Raw genomic sequence first — 19,305 nt, 5'->3', positions numbered from 1 at the left:
GGTTTATGCTAGATTTTGATTTCATTTGTTATTAGCGTGCATGACAAATTTTGATTTCATTTGTTATTCACATGGGGTTTAGGGTTTGGTTAAAGTTAATGGTAAATACTGTGTATGGTCTGCCATGTGCGTGATACCGTGTATGCCATTTAACTATTCAATTTGTACAATTTTTGAAAATGCTATAGGCCAATATGTAGTGGCCTAATAAATAGTAGTGCAAAATAGGAAGATTTGCATGTCAAACTCCCCATTTTATGTGTAGTGGCCGGCCATGGTGTTAATGGTAGACAACATGTGCAAATTTTTTTATTGAAGTTATGGCATAAGTATGGCACAAATAATATATGTTATTTTGTGTCATAAAATGTTTAGTAATAGAATAACAAAAAGGAAGAAAATGAAGGTTTTTTTGTTCATTCTTTTTCATGAAAAAGCTGCAAATAGAAGAGAAAGGAAAGGAAAAGAGCTCTTGAATGTTCGGTCACTTGGGGAAGAAAAATCCAAGCTCAAGAGCATAGAGGGGCAAAATTCGGATAAGGGAAAAGAGAAAGTAATCGAATAGCCGTTGTAATCGTTCGACAACATTCAAGGTAAGTTTTTAAGTGTTTAAATTTGATTCCTTTTTATATGCCCAAGAGTTAAATTAATATGGAAAAGGGAATGTAAATTTTATTTAGTTAATGTGCCGAATATGTAATGATTTAAGGCTATAAGCCGATTATGGCTATTATGCTTAAGTTGAATTGGATTTGGAAATTTGATGCACTAAATGAATGTTACAATGAATAAACTATGCCGTATATGTGCTGGTGGAGATATCACGATTTTATATTACAAAAGGAAATAATGAATAAAGAAAAATAAAATATTGATTAGTGGGAGGAGAAACCAAAGTTAGTCCATGTTTGCTCCTCCATTACCGTAATTAGAAGAAGAAGAAGAAGAAAATCTTTGGGAAAATTCGGCTATGGTGGTTGGCTAAATCAAGGTAAGTTTAATGTTATTTTTGGAAACTTAAGCATCATTTGGATGATTAGTTTAAATTCTACCTATTTTATGGTTTGAAGGTAGGTTTTGAATGAGTTAAGATTCGGCTAAGGTGTTTTAAAAAAAAAATTATGGTGGATTGCTTTGATGTCATTAGCATGCTAATTGTGAAACATTAAGTAGATGATACATAAGATTGTAAAGTGGCTATTCGGGTTCTATAATGAAATTTTGCCAAAGCCGAATGTATCATGAAGAAAAATGTTATATGTGCATTATATAAGTATATGTGTACTCGGCCAAATGAATTCGATTTGAAGTTTTGATAGGTTGAGGGATGAATGGCCGAATGAGCTATAGGCTATGTAAGGATAAAATTTGCATATAAGTTGTGTGTGTATGTGTGGCTTTATTAGTTAATGGCATTCGACATTATTCTTCATTTATATATATGTGCATTCGGTCTTTGGGAGTAAACAGATGAAGTTAAAATGATAAAGAATGTTTCTAAGACTTGTTAAGTCATTGTGGCTATTGCCGAATGTATGTTTGGTTAAAGGAAATTTTCAATCGTTTATGCATGAGTATGTGAACTAAATATTTAATGAATATTCGGCAAAATGGGGTTAAGGGTTAAATCATAAGAATTTTGGGTGGTATTCATATTTGGACATTAAGGTTATATATACTTTGGCTACGTGAGTTAGGTGTTAAGTAACCTAATTATTTGATATGCATATTCGGTCATTGTTGGCAATGATAGAACCTATGTGTAATTTGCTACATTTGATCATGAGATGGAATTTGTATATGAAAGTTTAAGCTTGAGTAGTTAGGGTTAAATGGGTCATATAATGATCTTAAATGGATTGTATGCATATGAGTGTGTAGGTATTTGTGTGCAGCATTAAAGCTAAATGGAAATTGGTATTGTGGTAAATGTTGATAAGATGACATTTAGAGTTAGCTATATGTTTTGGAACTATACTGTATTTTGAAAATAAAAGTGTATAATATTAAAGTATGCATTATATATATATGTGCATGTGTATATGCGGTTATGCATAATTATGAATAAATGATTAAGTGATGATAATCATATATAGGTATGAATATATATATATGTCTTATGTATGTACCATGTACGTATAGTGACAATCGGATGTATGATTAAATTCATGCATATGAGAGCATGATAAGTTATATGAATCTTTGTTTATATATGCGAATTAGATATTGATTAAATAAGTATGAAATCGATTCATGACATATTTTATAAAATATAATATGTATTGGAGTTTTATATGATTGTCAAATGTGACTACTAAGAAGTAAAGTTGAGTAAGTAATTTAAATAAATCTATTTGTTTTAATTAAGCTCAAGAGTAAGGGAAGTCTAAATCTGATAGGGGAAAGGAGAAAGCAGTCGAGTAGATTATCCACAACTGTTCAAAATATTCGAGGTAAGTTTTAAGTAGTCTCCTCTAGTATATAATTGACAATGTCTTTATAAGAGTATATTAGATGAATTGCGATCTTTGGTTTGCACTTGAATAAAGTTGAATAATAGATAATGCATGTATATGACTTATAGTCTGATGGTCATTTTGAGTTTAAGATTAAATGGTGAAAAGAATGAGTGATATGAGATATAACTCTTGAGCTGAAATGTGAATGATGATGTGCATATTGAGTTTATATTCGAATGTAATATATGATTATTAAGTGATAAGATGGCTGAGATGTGTTATAATATGACCAAGTATGTATGAGACTAGAAATATATACGGACATGAGGTCCGCAGGCTTTATGCTGGTATTATATCCGGGCTAAGTCCCGAAGGTATTTGTGCTGGTGTTATATCCGGGCTAAGTCCCGAAGGCATTTGTGCTGGTGTTATATCCGGGCTAAGTCCCGAAGGCATTTGTGTTAGTGTTATATCCGGGCTAAGTCCCGAAGGCATTTATGCTGGTATTATATTCGGGCTAAAGTCCCGCAGGCTTTATGCTGGTATTATATCCGGGCTTAAAGTCCCGCATGCTTTCTGGTGGTGATTGGATTTGGGTTTCAAACCTAGCAAACTTAATGCTGATGATTGGAGTAAGATTATGATTTCGAATGTTCGTAGTAAACTACCATTGGATATGTTCAATGCATTAAGTTGGTCAGGTATGTATTATATACTTGGTATGTATTATATACTTTTATATGTTAGATTGATCGGAATTGAATCGTGAATGCGAAATGAGAAGTATATGTGAAAATCTCATATGTGTATGTGTGTATTCGGTTATGGTGGAAGGTTATATGAGATTGATTTGGTGATATACATGTTAAATAATATGTATGCAAAGAATGGGTAATAAATCTGCTTGGGACAGCAGCAGTAACATGATTTGGGAAAATCACCATAAATTGTTGGAGTTGAGTTAGAGGCTAAATAAATTATGTCATGAAATCTTAATAAGTCTAGTTTCTTATAAAAGAACCCGTGTAAGCAAAAGAATTTCCAATAATGAGATATTTGAAGTGGCATGGAATAGAGTCAAAATGACTTCGAAGTCCCCTGTTCTGTTTTCAGAAAATCATTATAAATGGTAAAAAAATGTTTATAAGATAAAATTTATATTCTTAGACTCCTTAATGAGTCTAGTTTCAAATGAAATAAACGATAACATATTTAGAATTCTGTATAATGAGAAAATTGATTCGTAGTGAAGAGTGGTCAGAATAGTCAAACAGTGAAACAGGGGAAACTTCAATAAAAATCTGGTATTGATTGGTCAAACCAAAAATTCTGAAAATTTGATGAATGGAAGATATATGAGTCTATTTTCAGTAAAAATTAACGGCACTTGATTTGGAGTTTCTTAGCTCCAGTTATAAATAATTTAGTGGTATTAGAGCTATGGTTTAGTCGGTTCTCAGACTAACATAGCAAGTGTAGGAGTCTAGCTATACATGCCGTGAGTAAAGTGTGATAGTGTGAGGTCTCCCGGCTCTTATAAATTGTTTTGCTCAGGTAATGATGTGTTCCAACCGAGTTAATATTAATTGATCTAAAATTGATATTGAACTGATTGTAATATATATGTGATATGATGGAATCGAAAAGGTATGAAAAGAATTTTATGATATGTGTGCATCAGTGTAAAGAGATGTGTGAGATTGTATAAAGTAAATGGTAATGAAAGATCAAATTGGATAGAACGCAGGGAATGAGTACGATCGTTCAATAATGAATTGACGGAAAAGACCATGGTTGGACCATGGCAATACATGAGACAGATGAGCTAGTGTAAGACCTATCGAAAATAGGCATCAACATGGGCAGAGCAAAGTTAGTATAATATCATAGTTGGACTTTGGCATCAAGTAAGCGACGTACTCAAAATCGTAAGACGTTTTTTTTCAATGGGATAAATATTGATAAATGATCAAGACTAAATGTGGAAATTTGATAAGAAATTATTTGGTAAATTGAGAAATAGAAATGAAAGTTTGAATCGTGATAAATTCACTTATGTTTTGTTAATACTCACATGAAATAAAGTTGCATGTGAAACTGAGATATGTGAAAATGTGTTTGTAACAAGATGAAAAGTTGAAATGTTTGAATGAAGTGTTACATTTAATGGTATCTTATTATCTGCCATTTGCATACTAATTGCCTTAGGAAAGAGACAAATATGTTCCTATTTTTATGACTAACAGTATCAAGTTTAGTTATTGTCAAAAAAATATGTTCCTAGTTTCAAATATGAATTGGATTAAAGTGTGTGATTATTGTTTCGTTATTGTTTGCCATGTGCATGATACTGTTTTGGATTAAATTTGTTTTTTAGCTTCCATATTGTATTGGTTATTTTCTACCATTACCTATGTTTAGGGTTAAAGTGTTTGGTTATTGTCTGCCATGTTCATGATAGAAATGTATGCGTTTGTATTAAATTGTTTTTGTATTGGTTAATGTTTTTCATTGCATATGTTGTATTAAATTTTTTGGTTGTTGTCTGCCTTTATTGATGTTAAATTTGTTTGGCATGTTTAATTGATGATGAATTTAATGAGAGTGAGGAAGAAATGTCTGGTTTTGATGTGTCTGATAGTGATGTGTCTAATAGGATTAGGGTTAATCTAGATGGTTTAAACATGGATGATATAGAAGTAGGGAACTGTGTGATAGTGATGATTCTAGGAGGTTAAATATTGCACATGAATCTGACTCAAATGGCCAAAATTAGCTTGAGTTCAACCTAGACAATGACATGAGCAACTGATGTGATTTCCTGAGCTTAGATTGTTCAAAAATTTGCGTGAATAAATGACCGTCTTAAATAGGTTCAAAGGATGGTGGAAGCCGCGACCCAAAGCACTTGAATATTTTACGAAATCAGAGTTTTAATCGAACTGACCGTCATAAATTTGACAAACACTCGAACCTTGGTATAACAAAGACACCAAATTTTTCAGTGGTAAAAGAAGTAATAAGTCAATGGTGAACGCCACAAACTCGAAGGAAGTTTGATAAGTTCAAATTAGTTTGGTTAAGAACCCTAGAGAGAAATTCTCGCAAAATATTTTTTTATTAAAATGGTCTCCCTTAAAACGTCCTTGTTACAAACTATTTTAGAGCCTAAAATGCCTATTCAAATTTTGCATCTAAATGTGTTCACACTAACAATTAAAGTGTTCACACAAAGCATTGAAATTCTGTTCATGAGCATAATGCATTCATGTGTAAACCAAATAGACATATTCATTCATCAAATTCATGCATGCATCCTTAGATAGGAAGCAATCTTCCAATTCATTGTAGGAGCAGCTTTTAATTTCCTTTAATCCCCCTTGGCTGATTGTTAAATGTATGGAACATGCATCTCTTTTAAATGATGCCATAATGACCCTTGAATACTTGAATGGACAACATGGATTCTTGGAAATTCATCTCCCAATTCGATTCATGCATGGGCTGGTACATTGGCTGAATTTAATGAGTACTTTCCCTTTGTTTTGTTCATGCATCCTTCTTCACTAAGAAAGACATTAAGACATGTATTTGAGCAACATTTGAATGGTCACAATGCACCACATTGAAGGCTTGATTCTTGAATATTCTAGGAGCTTCTCAATTGCATGAATTAATATTCTAGGAGCTTCTCAAGTGCATGAATTTGAAACTATGAATGGTCACTCTTAGTACATATGAATAAGCACCTGTACGCATATAAATAACCATCAACTAAGACTCTTGACTAAGAAATCGACTCTTATCATGGCAAGTAACTCACATGCAAATAACAAACACACTTGACATAATAACTAAAACACATCTTTTAGGACACAAATAAAACATAACAATTAAACATAATTAAACAAAATATGTAATATGTAATAAAACAAAACATAATATTTTAGAAGATATTAAAATGTGGCAAACATGTTTAAAACACATTAAAAACCATGTAATAACAAAACATATAATAAATAAAAAGCTGTGAAATTCAACACAAAAATGAATAATTAGGCATTATCGTCCACATTCAAGAATTGCATGGTTTGGAATGGTTTCATCTTGCACTTAGGTCTTTCGAGCTTGGGCCAACTTTCAGTCCTTTTTTGAGATGCATCATAAAATGATGTGACTGGAATTACATCATACCCTCCTCTATCTTGAAAATGATTTGTCCTTAAGTCAGGCTATTTACTCACGAAAAATCTTTCACGATCACGTTCCCCTTTGGTCATAAGCTTGACAACATTGCTTCCAAAAACCTAAAAATCACACTTGGTTTGAAAAGAAAGAAGATTATTTTTAATCGTTCCCTCTTTAGAAGGGTACATTTCAAGTTGTCACCTATATAAGGACGAAACAACTTAGTGACTTTGGGAACTGTAAGTACAAAATAATTTTCTAGAACTCTTTCCAAAATTTGAACACGCAAACCAATGTCAGGATCAAAGATATAAGTTGGTCTTACCTTTCCAATATGAATCAAAAGTTTAATAATTGGCAACAAAGTAGAATCATGGAGCATGCAATAATTATTTACATAGTCATGCAAAACAAACAATAAAGAACAACAATCTCCGGGTTTAAAAATGCTATTTTGATCACTTGTCTTAGAAAGTAACAAAAGTTTTTCTTCTGCCAATAATTCAGACATGCTAGTCAAAGAAAATTTAGGCATACACACATTCAAACAACCCAACCTCTCAAATTTCATTCGAATAGGCATGAACTCACATGAAAATCTCACACAAAGACTTAAAGAATTCACATAACAATCATAATCAAACAAATTAAGCATTCTACATAAAACTCCTTTATCATTCAAAACAATCAAATCATGCAGACAACTAATTGGACCAAAAACATCAACGAATACTTCAATTTGTGATTTTATGTCACTTGAACCAAAACAGGTCATTTGATGAGAAATTCGTTTTAACATGTTATCAACATCTTTCAATGAATAGCAACAAGGCAGGTTATTGTAAAGAGATCCTTTGAAAGTAAAATCATTGGCAGTCCCATCAAAAATAATTGAAACTAATTGTCTTGACTTAATAACCAAATATTTCTTACCTTCCTTACCATTCAACACTTGAAGAACATTTGTACTTTTTCTTCCAAATGCGAAAACACCTTTCGTTGGGAAGATAATAAAGTTGGAACTCCTCCAACGACTCTTTAGAAATCTGAAATGAAGAGATATCACAAGGACAGTTCGCATGTTAGTTAATAAAAACACTTCTCTCATTTTCACTCATTTATTTCTTAGCTTCATTTTTTTTACAACAATGTCACTCGTATCACTCACACTTTCTTTTATTTCTTCAATTTCAATTTCTTTTTTTTCCCTCGTACTCTTTTTCTTTTTCGATTTCAATTTCTTTTTCCTGACGCTCTCTTTTTATTTCAACCTCTCTTCTCACAACCTCTTTTTCTTTTTTGATATCCTTTTCTCTCATTTTTTTTTCTTCTCAAAATTTTTTATTTTTCTCTCACTTTTTTTCATTATCAACCCTTGTTTTTATTTTCTTACAATTTTTTCCCATTCTTTCGTTACAAAATGAGGTTGACATAAAAGAATCGGAATGAGAAGATTTTCGTTGGGTAAAAGTGGAAGGATTTACATATGATACACAATCAACTCTTCGTGATTGAACCTCCGTGGATAAGTACTTTGGCGCACTTGAAGAGATAGTTGTGCTTTCTCGTTTGTTACCTCGATAGGCTTCAAACTTGTGGCTCGCTATACTCTAACTTACATTCCTCAACGAATAGGAATCATGACGTGGATCTCTTCTCAAGGAATCATAGGACGATTGGCTCCTTGAAATCTTGCTTCTATATGATCTACTTTTCTGTGAATTTGCTCGGCTTGAGATCTCATGACACTTCAGATTTCTTTTAAAGAATATTGTAATTCCAACTCGGAATAGTCTTGTGACATGATTCAACAATCGATTAGTAACAAAAAAAAATATGATAGAAAGTTCCTTACCAAACAAATCCTCACAAGTCACTCCAAAGGAAATTGCTTCAATTGTGTTTGCATGCAAATTCAGTTTTTTCCACTCGAATGATCTCACCACTCTTACCTTTTTCTGCTCATAGTTCCTCTCGTAGGGTTCTTAAAAGGACCAAAAGAACTTTTTCAAACCTTTCGAAAGATTGTGGGAAGAATCAAGTCAAAAGGTAACAAAAAATGTGATATGGGTATTTTGGTAATTTTAGTAATTTTTCACAAAAAGTTTAAAAATGGGTCTTTATGGGTTTTTACAAGGAATTTTGGTATAAGGGTAAAAAAGGTAATTTTTGGGTCAAAAATTTTTCGGTAGTGTGGTTTTTTTTTTGGAAAAAGTAAAATAGACTTAAACTATTTTTCCTAAACTTTAAACCCTAAATCCTAAACTTCAGGTTGGAATGTTATTTAGGTCCAAAGGCAGTCTAAGAGATGCTGGCATGCACTATGGTAGGCTGATAATTATTTTATTAAGTTTCCAAAAAATGATCTAAAAAGGTTAAAGGTAGTCTACAGTTCAAAATGTTCTTGGTACATATGGGCTTCTAGACTAAACCTTAATGACCCTTGTTAGCTCGATGAAGCAAATCGAAATGGGTGAAAGCAAAGGCAAGAATGAAACAATGAACACAAAGAATTTAGAGTGGTTCGGCCCCAATTGCCTACTCCACTACCTTAGCTTTCCATCTCTAAGGATTTTTTCCAAACTCACTAATTTGTTTAACCTTTGATGACAAGGTTTAACCTTACAACTCCTTAATATTTCTACCTGAAATCTCAAGTTTCAAACCCTCTCAAAGAGATTCAAATCAGCAAATAAAGAAATAATCCTTACAAGATAAAATTGTTTACAAATTGAAGCACAAATACAATGAGATACACTTGAGCAAAATAATAGAGATAAAACTCACAAGTGTATGTAAGAAGAATATGAAAATTTAAGCTCTAAGGTTGTTTGATTGATGAGTTTTGCTTGAAAGTGATTTCTTAGATGTTGTAGGACTTTGAAAGATGGTATTTATACCCCCAATAGATTTCCAACCTTTGAGGTTGTTGGTGAAGTTAATATGGCTGTTGGGGATGTAAAACCAAAGAATTTATTTCACTTGAAACTGGGAGTATCGATACATCCAAACAAGGTTTCGATAATTTTTATCATAAATGCTAATTCAGTGACCGTTAGAATGAAATAATCAATACTTAAAAAGTATTTTATCGATACTTCCTGAAATAGGTAATGATATTAGATGGATACTTCGTAGGGTTTATGAAAAACATAATATTATTTTGGTATCTTTTTTAAGAAATATATTGATTATTTTCAAAAAGTATCGATATCGGAAACATGGTATCGATAATTTTTAGGGTTTCTTTGAACAGAATGCCTTTTGGTTTCGATTTTTCTAAGCGTATCGATATTTCCAAAATTATTGATACTTGTCCATAAGGTATCGATACCTTTTGTCTTAGAGCAAATTTGACTTGTTTGAAAATCATTTTAACTTGGTTAAAATCATTTGCACTTGATTTTAAAATTGTTTCAAAGTTTTATCTCTTAGACTTCAAATTTAAAAATTATTTTGTCAATTTTAACTTATATTCAAAAACACTTTTAATTTGTTATATAAAAATATTTTATCAAATAAAGCTTAGTTTAACAATCTCCCCCTTTTTGATATAACAAAACATTTGGTAAATTTGTTTTTGAATAATTGCTCCCCCTTAATAAAAGACATTTTAAATTTGAGGCCAAAATAAAATTTGTCATTCAAACTGGCATTCATTTTTACTTTAAAAAAAATTGGTCACGTGAATATGCATTTAGTTATCATCAAATAGTAATCAATCAATTTACCTTAATTTACCTTGTCTTCTCCGCCTTTTTGTTATATCAAAAGACAAATAAAGCTTAAGGAGAAAAGAGTTTAGCTTATCAAAAAATAGATAAAATTGAATGAGCAATTAAAAAAAATGTATCTTAAAATACAAAGAAAGCAATAAAAAGATATAGGCATAAATATAGAAATAAAAGAGCAAATGTTATGAAAATGAAATGTATGTTCTATAGCTGGTCTAATAATCATGATAAGGGGAGAAAGGAGGCGTCGAAACGAAATAAGTTAAGAGAGATGACATTTGCATCTCTAAAATCGGGAGGCGAGAGTTAACATCTTTCCTAAGACCTTGAATGTTGTTGCTCAAGGAATGGATATCATCGAAGATTATGGCTTTTATTTTAATTTAAGGATTATTTTTGGGAGTTTTATAATAATTGGACTCTCTGGACTATTTGGTTTAATTTTGGGATTTGGATTTTTGTTTTTACACTTATTTATGACGGTTATCTAAAAAACGGTTTTATTAAAACAAAGGTTTTCCAAAAATACGAACGAGATTTTCTAATGCAACGGTATTTATAACTTTCACTGGAAATTACGTTTTGGCAAATAAATTAGTTAAATAATGTTTTTGATAATAGATATAAACAAATATGAGTTATAAAACTTGAATGATTAATCGAAACGAATCAGTTTTCAAAACCCTTCTTTGTGGCATCTTCGGACTCGACCATAACGTCTAAGCCATGTTTGGGGTGTTACATTTAGTGGTTTCAAAGTTAAGTAGCAAAACTCGAGCTGTGAAATTTTGGATTCCAAAATTGTGTTTAAAAAGAACTGATTTTCAAATAATTTGGATAGTTTTAAGATACTATGTGGTACATCGAGTCTCCAACGCCGATCCTGTAAATATTTCTGAACTTAGATAGTATACTCTAGAAACGCTATAGTTAGCACTTTTTGAAAACTATACTGAGCTAGTTAGAGACTAAAATCTCTAAAACACTTTAGAACTTCTGATAATTTACGCATAAAATATCTGCTAAGAAATACTGGAACTAATATATAAAATTTTATAATGTAGATAAAATTTGAAATATACGATGAGCTCTCGTGGAACTAGCGGTCATGGTATTCATGGGCGCAGTAGATGCCGCAGGGGGCTCGAGTTGAGTCTTTCTCTCTAGGCAGTAGGCCAAATTTAGACACGAGTGAGACACCAGTTTTACCTGCTACTGAGACTAGGTCTTAAAACCGTTTGGCTGGGGACGACGCACTGTGCCAAGCCATGTTGAGAATGTTGGAGAGGGTCACTAGACCCCACTCTGGATCTGGGGGCCGTGAGTCAATAATTGAATAACTTCAGTCTAATAGAGCTGAGCTGTTTAGGGGTGTCACTAGAATTGCCACTACTGTGGCCGAGTATTGGTTGGAGGCCACCGAGAGGATTATGAATGATATAGACTGTACTCTTGAGCAGAAACTAAAGGGTGAAATCTCTTTATTTTGCGACGAGGCGTATCAATGGTGGTTGTCGGTTGAGGAGGGTACTCCGCTAGATTATCTGAACTGGGACTATTTTAAGACTGCTTTCCAGGGGAAGTATGTGGGGGTAAGCTATGTGGATGCTTGTAGGCGTGAGTTCATGAATCTCAAGCAATGTGATAGATCTGTGGTTGAGTATGAGGCCGAGTTTTTGAGGTTGAGCCGCTACGCTCGAGGCATGGTGGCATCTGAGTGTGAGAAATGCGTCCATTTCGAGGACGGCTTGAGGGATAATCTAAGGGTATTGATTGCTCCACAGAGGGAGCCAGAGTTTGTAGCTTTGGAAGATAAGGCGAAGATCACCGAAAATGTTAAGTAAGTGGAACGCCAAAATAGGGACCAAAAGAGAGGCAAGAATAAGAGAGATTTAGAGCCATCTAGTTCTGTTCAAAGGCCTAAGGAACGAGTCAGACCTGATGGGTCTATTAGAATGGGGGTTCTTGTTGCTCATACTGGGATTCAGCCATGTGGGAATTATGGTAGATGTCATCCGGACGAGTGTTGGAGGAGGTTAAGGGCTTGTCTAAGATGTGGGTTTTTAGAGCATCAGATTAAAAAGTGTCCACAGCAGGCTAATCAGATGCAAGCTTCAAGATCGTGTTCTTATAGCCTCAGAGATTAGTTCAGCAGCCATCTAGGGGTCGTAGACCGGCCAGGGGTGGTCATGGTATGGACCGAGGATAGATAGCACCTGGTGTAGAGGTGCTAGTCAGACTCAGGCGAGGTAACCTGCGCTATTTTATGCTGCTCGACGTCGAGAGGATAGAGACGCCCCTAATATTATCACAGGTACACTCTTTATTTTTTATGTTCCTTATACTGGTTTGATAGACATATGTTCTACACATTCCTATGTAGCTAGTACTATTTCCAAAAACTTAGGGATTTCTATGGAGTACACTTCTAGTGAAATTACCGTATTAAGTCCACTGGGGCAGTCTATTCGAGTAAGTAGACTTTATAGGAATATGCCGTTGGAAGTACAAAGGACTGTGCTTCTAGCAAATCTGATGGAGCTGCCGTTTGGAGAATTTGACTTAATTCTGGGTATGGACTGGTTAGTTGAGCACCGGGTTAGTTTAGATTATGCGACTAAGAGGGTTGTTCTGATGACTGAGGATGATAAGGAGGTGGTTGTGATCGGTGAGCATCGAGATTATCTGTCTAATGTGATCTCTGCTCTTGTAGCTGAGAAATTGGTTCGGAAAGGGTGTGAGGCATTTATGGCTTTCGTCAGTGTTTTAGTTTCTGGGACTCTTCTGTCGAGGATATTAGAATAGTGAGGAAATTTCCGGATGTTTTTCCTAATGAGTTACAGTGTTTACCTCCGAATCGAGAAGTTGAGTTCGTCATTGAGCTTTTACCGGGTACAGCTCTGGTGTCCATCGCTTCATAATGTATGGCACCAAAGAAGCTTATAGAGCTTAAGACTCAACTTCAAAAGCTTCTGGATTGTGGTTTCATACGTCCTAGTATGTCTCCGTGGGGATCACTGGTTGTGTTTGTAAAAAAAAAAGGATGGCACCATGAAGATGTGTATTGACTACCGGCAGTTGAATAAACTGAGTTTGAAGAATAAGTATCCACTTCTGAGTATCAATGATTTGTTTGATCAGTTCTGAGGGGCTTCAGTGTTCTCGAAAGTAGATCTCTGATCTAGGTATTATCAACTTAGAGTTAAGGAAGTTGATGTTCATAAGACTGCATTTAGGATTTGTTGTGGGCATTACGAGTTCTTAATTATGCCCTTTGGATTGACGAATGATCTGGTTGTATTCATGGATTTGGTAAACCGAGTGTTTCAGCTGTATCTGGATCAGTTCTTCGTGGTTTTCATCAATGATATTCTAGTGTACTCTAAGACTGAGGACGAGCATGATGAGCATTTTAGAGTATTGCTTCAGATACTATGAGAGAAATAGCTCTACGCTAAGTTGAGCAAGTGTGAGTTGTGGTTGCGAGAGGTAACCTTTCTAGGGTACGTGGTTTCTTCTGAGGGGATCCGAGTTGATCTTAGAAAGATTAAGGCTGTGCTTGATTAGAAACAGCTTAAGAACGTATCAGAGATTAACAATTTTCTGGGTCTTGCGAGGTATTATCAGTATTTTGTTGAGGGTTCTCTCTGATTGCAACCTCTTTGACTAAGTTTCTGTGCAAGGGTGTTCTTTTTGTCTGGACTGATGCGCAAAAATCGAGCTTCGAGAAGCTCAAGTCTATTCTGACTCAGGCTCCTGTTCTGATACAGCCTAAATTTGGTAAAGAGTTTGTAGTCTATAATGATGCATTGCACGTTGGTTTGGGATGTGTACTGATGCAAGATGGTAAGGTTGTGGCTTATTCGTCTCGTCAACTTAAGTTACATGAGGGGAATTATCTAACGCATGATCTCGAACTAGCTATTGTTGTTTTTGCATCAAAGATCTGGAGGCATTATCTGTATGGTGAGAGGTGTAGAATTTACACTGATCATAGGGGCCTCAAGTACCTTCTTACTCAGAAGGATTTGAATCTTAGACAGCGTCGGTGGATTGATCTGCTCAAAAATTACGACTGTGCGATTGAGTATCATCCTGATAAAGCCAATGTGGTGGCCGATGCTCTCAGTCGAAGAGCGATGACTGATTTGAGAGCGATGTTCGCTCGTCTTAGTCTATTCGAGGATCGAGGTCTATTAACCAGTTGCAAGTTAAGCCGACTTGGATTGATCAGATTCGAGATAAGCAATTGGGGGATGGGCCTTGGTTCAACAATTTCATCAGGTTGAAAGTGGTAGCACTACAGATTTTGGGCTGAATACAGATGGGGTTCTGTGTCTTCATGGTCAGGTTTGTATACCGAATAATTCTGATATGAGACAGTCGATTCTGAGGGAGGCGTATAGTAGCCCTTATGCTATGCATTCCGATGGTAATAAGATGTATCGAGATCTCTGTGAACTATACTAATGGCCAGATTTGAAACATGAGGTTACGAATTTTGTTGCTAATTGCCTGATGTGCCAACAAGTTAAGGTTAAGCACTAGTTGCCTTCGGGTTTGCTACAACCTATTAATATTCCCTTATGAAAATGAGAACGAGTAAAGATGGACTTTGTTAGTGGGTTGCCCTTGACACCCACTAAGAAGGATTTTGTTTGGGTCATTGTAGATCGATTGACCAAGTCCGCTCATTTTATTTTGGTTCAAACGGACTACACTATTCAGAAGTTAACGAAGCTCTATATCTCTGAGATTGTAAGACTGTATGGGGTTCCTGTTTCGATAATTTCTGATAGGGATCTTCGTTTCACTTCTTGGTTCTGGAAGAAATCACATGAGGCTTTGGGTTCAAGATTGGACTTCAATACTACATTCCATCTTTAGACCAATGGTCAATCTGAGAGGGTGATTTAGATGCTGGAAGATATGCTTCGGAGTTGTGTGATTGATTTCCGAGGTAGTTGGAAAAATATTCTGCCGTTAGCTGAGTTCGCCTACAACAACAGTTTCCAGTCTAGTATCCAAATGGCACCTTACAAAGTTTTGTATGGTCATAAATGTCATACTCTGCTCTGTTGGACTGAGTTGGGTGAGCATCGATTTTGGGTCTTGCGTTGGTTTCCAAGACTGAAGATAAGGTTAGACTAATTCGGGATCGTCTGAAGGAGGCTTCTGATAGATAGAAGTTTTATGCAGATCTGAAAAGGAGAAATATTGAGTACTCTATGGGTGACTTCATTTTTCTTAAGGTTTCTTCATGAAAGAAAGTTCTGAGGTTCGGTCGTAAAGACAAGTTGAGCCCTAGGTTCATTGGGCTATATCGAATTCTGAAGCGTGTGAGACTGGTCGCTTATCAGTTGGAGCTACATCCAGAGTTAGACCGTGTCCATGATGTGTTTCACATCTCAATGTTAAGATGATACCAGTCTGATCCATCTCATGTTGTCTTTGTGGATGAGATCGAGGTTAGACCGGATTTAACTTTTGAAGAGAAGCCAGTTCAAATTTTGGATCGAGATATTAAGGTTCTAAGAAGGATGTCCATTCCGTTAGTAAATGTTCTATGGCGGAATCATGGCATTAAGGAAGCCATGTGGGAACTTGAGAACTAGATGCATCAGTAATATCCTCATCTATTCTGATCAGGTAAATTTCGAGGCCAAAATTTCTTTTAGGGCGGTAAAGTTGTAACGCCCTAATTTATTTATTCCTATTTCTGTAAATATCTGACACAAAGTGTGTATTTATTTTAGTGGTTAAGTGTTCTGGATATGTGTGTGAGGTCTTGGGTTCAAGTCTCCCTTTTGCCAAATTTTGTTTTTTTTTTAATCCTAGCCTTACCCTTGTTGAATGGACTTATATAAAATTGTCTGTTAATCCATATCAAAATGAGCTTGCTAGTTCAAGTGGTAAGGAGTTGGTGTATAAGAGGTCTTGTGTTCGAAATTCCTTGCGTGAGCATGGGTATTAATTTTTGCCTCGACTAACTAAGAGAGTTTGGATAGGATTGGGAGTCTGAGTGAGTGGGTAGTTGTGGTTGAGAAGATAGTAGGGAGTTGGGATATTGGGACTTATTAGATTTTATTTTTCTTTTTCTTTTTTTCTTTCAAAATTTTGGTTCTTTCTCTCTCAAAAAAATCCTGACGTTGGTTTTTCCCTTTTCTCTGTGTTTTTCTGTCATTTGACAATTATTTTCTTTTACTCTCTACTTTCTATCAATTTAATTGTTCAATCGCAGTCTTTTGGCTTTTCAGTGTTCTTGTGTGATTGGTAAGTGGAGATAGAATTCTTTGATCGGGTTAGAGAATTTTTCCTTTAAATCCGTTTAGTATGATGTTGGTTTTCTATTGGTATTGAAATTATGTTGTTGGTAGTAGCAAATCGTGAAGAACGGGACTCTCTTCACGAGGAATTGTAGTCGGAGTCGTTCGGTGTAATTGGGTAAGTGTTGAATGCTTGAGTTTTACCGTTGTTGGTTCCATTAGTTCGGTTTAATTGTGCGCTTAGACTGATTTTAGAAGTTTTGTTATATTAATTTTAGGTGTTGGTTGGCTCAAAAGTGATTTTGCATCAAAATCGTACCAGGTGTGTTCCAAAACGCAGAAAATCGAGCTTCAGTGAAAGCCGAAAAACCATATTGTCGATGCCACACAGGCGTGTGCGAGATACGACCGTGTGTTTGATGAGGGCACGGTCGTGCGCATGACATGACCATGTGGTGGTGTGAGTGTGACCGTGTGGGCTATACAGGCTAGGCCAAGTTAGGCGTGTACGCCTACATAGGCATGTGGGTTTTGGGCCAGGCCGTGTGGGCCACACGGGTGAGGCCAATCGGGCATGTGGGCCCATATTTCTAAAATTTTCCCTAGGGTTACACGGGTCGTTTGATCGACTTTGGGCCTACCATAGGGTCAATAAAGGCTATCAAAACCCTAAAATTATGTGATCTAATATTTTAATATTCTGCTATGAGTAGGACACTATTATGCATGTTTGATTATTCTGTTAAATATATAATTGTTATCTGTATACCAGCATGTAAGCATGATATTCTTGTATATATGTTTGGGGTGGGAATTGTATATATGTAGAAGAAGTGTTCTGTATGGCGACCTTTGCCTATATTATGGCAGCTTGGCTGCATATTATCTGATATGTATCGTAATGACATGATATGGTGTGTAGAGGATGGGAGTAGGATTCTGAATATTTTTTTTACATATCTGATTCTGTTATCTGTATCTGTAAAGGACTTAAGTCTGAATTTGAATCTGACTGTATATGTGATTTCTGTATGTATTGTATGTCTATTTCCGTTGGGTTGCACATTGAGTTTACAAAAACTCACATCTGTTTGTTCGTTCTGTTCAGGTAATCCACGGACTTAGACGGATCGGTGTGACGGAGCCTCACGGTGATCACAAATTCGTAAATTGTTTAAGATTATGGCTTTTATTTTAATTTAAAGATTATTTTTTGAAGTTTTGTAATAATTGAACTCTTTGGACTATTTGGTTTGGGATTTGGATTTTCGTTTTTACACTTTATTTGCGACAGTTATCTAAAACACGGTTTTACTAAAACAAAGGTTTTCCAAAAATTCAAACGGGATTTTCTAATACAATGGTTTCTATAACTTTCGCTGCAAATTACGTTTTGGCAAATAAATTAGTTAATAATGTTTTCGATAATAGATATAAATGAATATGAGTTATAAAACTTGAATGATAAATCGAAATAACTCAATTTTCAAAACCCTTTTTTGTGGCATCTCTGGATTCAGCCATAACGTCTCGGCCGGGTTTGGGGTGTTACATGATGTGTCCCAGATTTTTGTATTCATAGCATATGATGGGGTCTTTCTCTTTAGTAGATTCATTATTGAGTCCTTCCTTCTTTTGGAATTGTCTTCCTTTGTTGGACCTTATAAACCTCTTGAATATTTTTGCAACAATTGTCATCTCATCATCATCATCATTATTTCTAGAGTCTTCATCCTTATCACAAGTTGTTGATTTGAATGCAACTCCCACTTTCTTTGGAACTTCTTTGATTTCCTTTGTATTGTAGTTGATCTTTATTTCATACTTCAACAAGGAACCAATGAGCTTATCAAGGGAGAGTGAGTTGAGATCTTTTAACTATTCTATCGCCATCACATTAAGTTCCCAAGATGTTATGAGACTATTCAACATCTTCTTTATCATCTTTTTATTGAGATATGTCTTCCCAAGAGCTTTGAGACCATTGATGATATGAGTGAAGCGATCAGATGCTAGAGCAAGCACTTCAAGGGGTTTTGAGGATGTCGTGGCTGAACTGAAGAATACCAATCGACATGCTTATGATTGGTTGAAGGAAAAGAACCTTAGACATTGGTTAAGGTCCCACTTCTCAATTAGGAGCCAGTCTGACATGGTGAATAATCTTTCTGAATGCTTTAACAAGGTAAACCTCTATTATTTATGTTACTTACTAATCATTAAGGACATGCAATGCATTAAAGAATTTGTCTCACTAATCCTTTATGTTGCTTACCGGTAGGTGATATTGGAAGCAAGAGGGAAACCTATTCTAACCATGATGGAAACAATTAGGACTAAGATTATGTTGTTGATTGTGAAAAAGAAAGAAGAAGCTGAAAAAATTAAAGGAATATTATGTTTAAAGATCAAGAAAAAGTTGGATGTCAATATCAGAGATTCATTAAGGTAAATAGATAATTTTTTTAATATATTGATGCCTTTATTCTGCCTTGTGTATGATTGCTGGTGGGACTGATCACATGTTTTTAATTCATGATGTCTTTATTCTGCCATTTTTCAATATATTTATGCCTTGTGCATGATTGTTGTTAAGGCCGATTAGATGCTGGTGGGGATAAATATCAGATTAGATGTGGTGCAGGCCGTCAGCATGTG

The 19,305-nt window shown here is 34.9% G+C and overlaps 1 protein-coding gene across 1 annotated transcript; it reads left to right on the top strand.

Annotated features, from left to right (window-relative positions):
- Nucleotides 1–11,511: 11,511 nt before the first annotated feature.
- On the top strand, nt 11,512–12,225 carry LOC107952479 (uncharacterized). The gene is made up of 2 exons (XM_016887730.1): nt 11,512–11,606; nt 11,751–12,225. The coding sequence occupies exons 1-2, from the start codon at nt 11,512–11,514 to the stop codon at nt 12,223–12,225; spliced, it is 570 nt and encodes a 189-aa protein (XP_016743219.1).
- Nucleotides 12,226–19,305: the final 7,080 nt, after the last annotated feature.

This window comes from Gossypium hirsutum, chromosome A02 (assembly GCF_007990345.1).
Source record: "Gossypium hirsutum isolate 1008001.06 chromosome A02, Gossypium_hirsutum_v2.1, whole genome shotgun sequence".
NCBI classification, from domain to species: Eukaryota; Viridiplantae; Streptophyta; class Magnoliopsida; order Malvales; family Malvaceae; genus Gossypium; species Gossypium hirsutum.
Note: the sequence above shows the minus strand (reverse complement) of the source record. Positions and strands in the feature narration are given on the sequence as shown.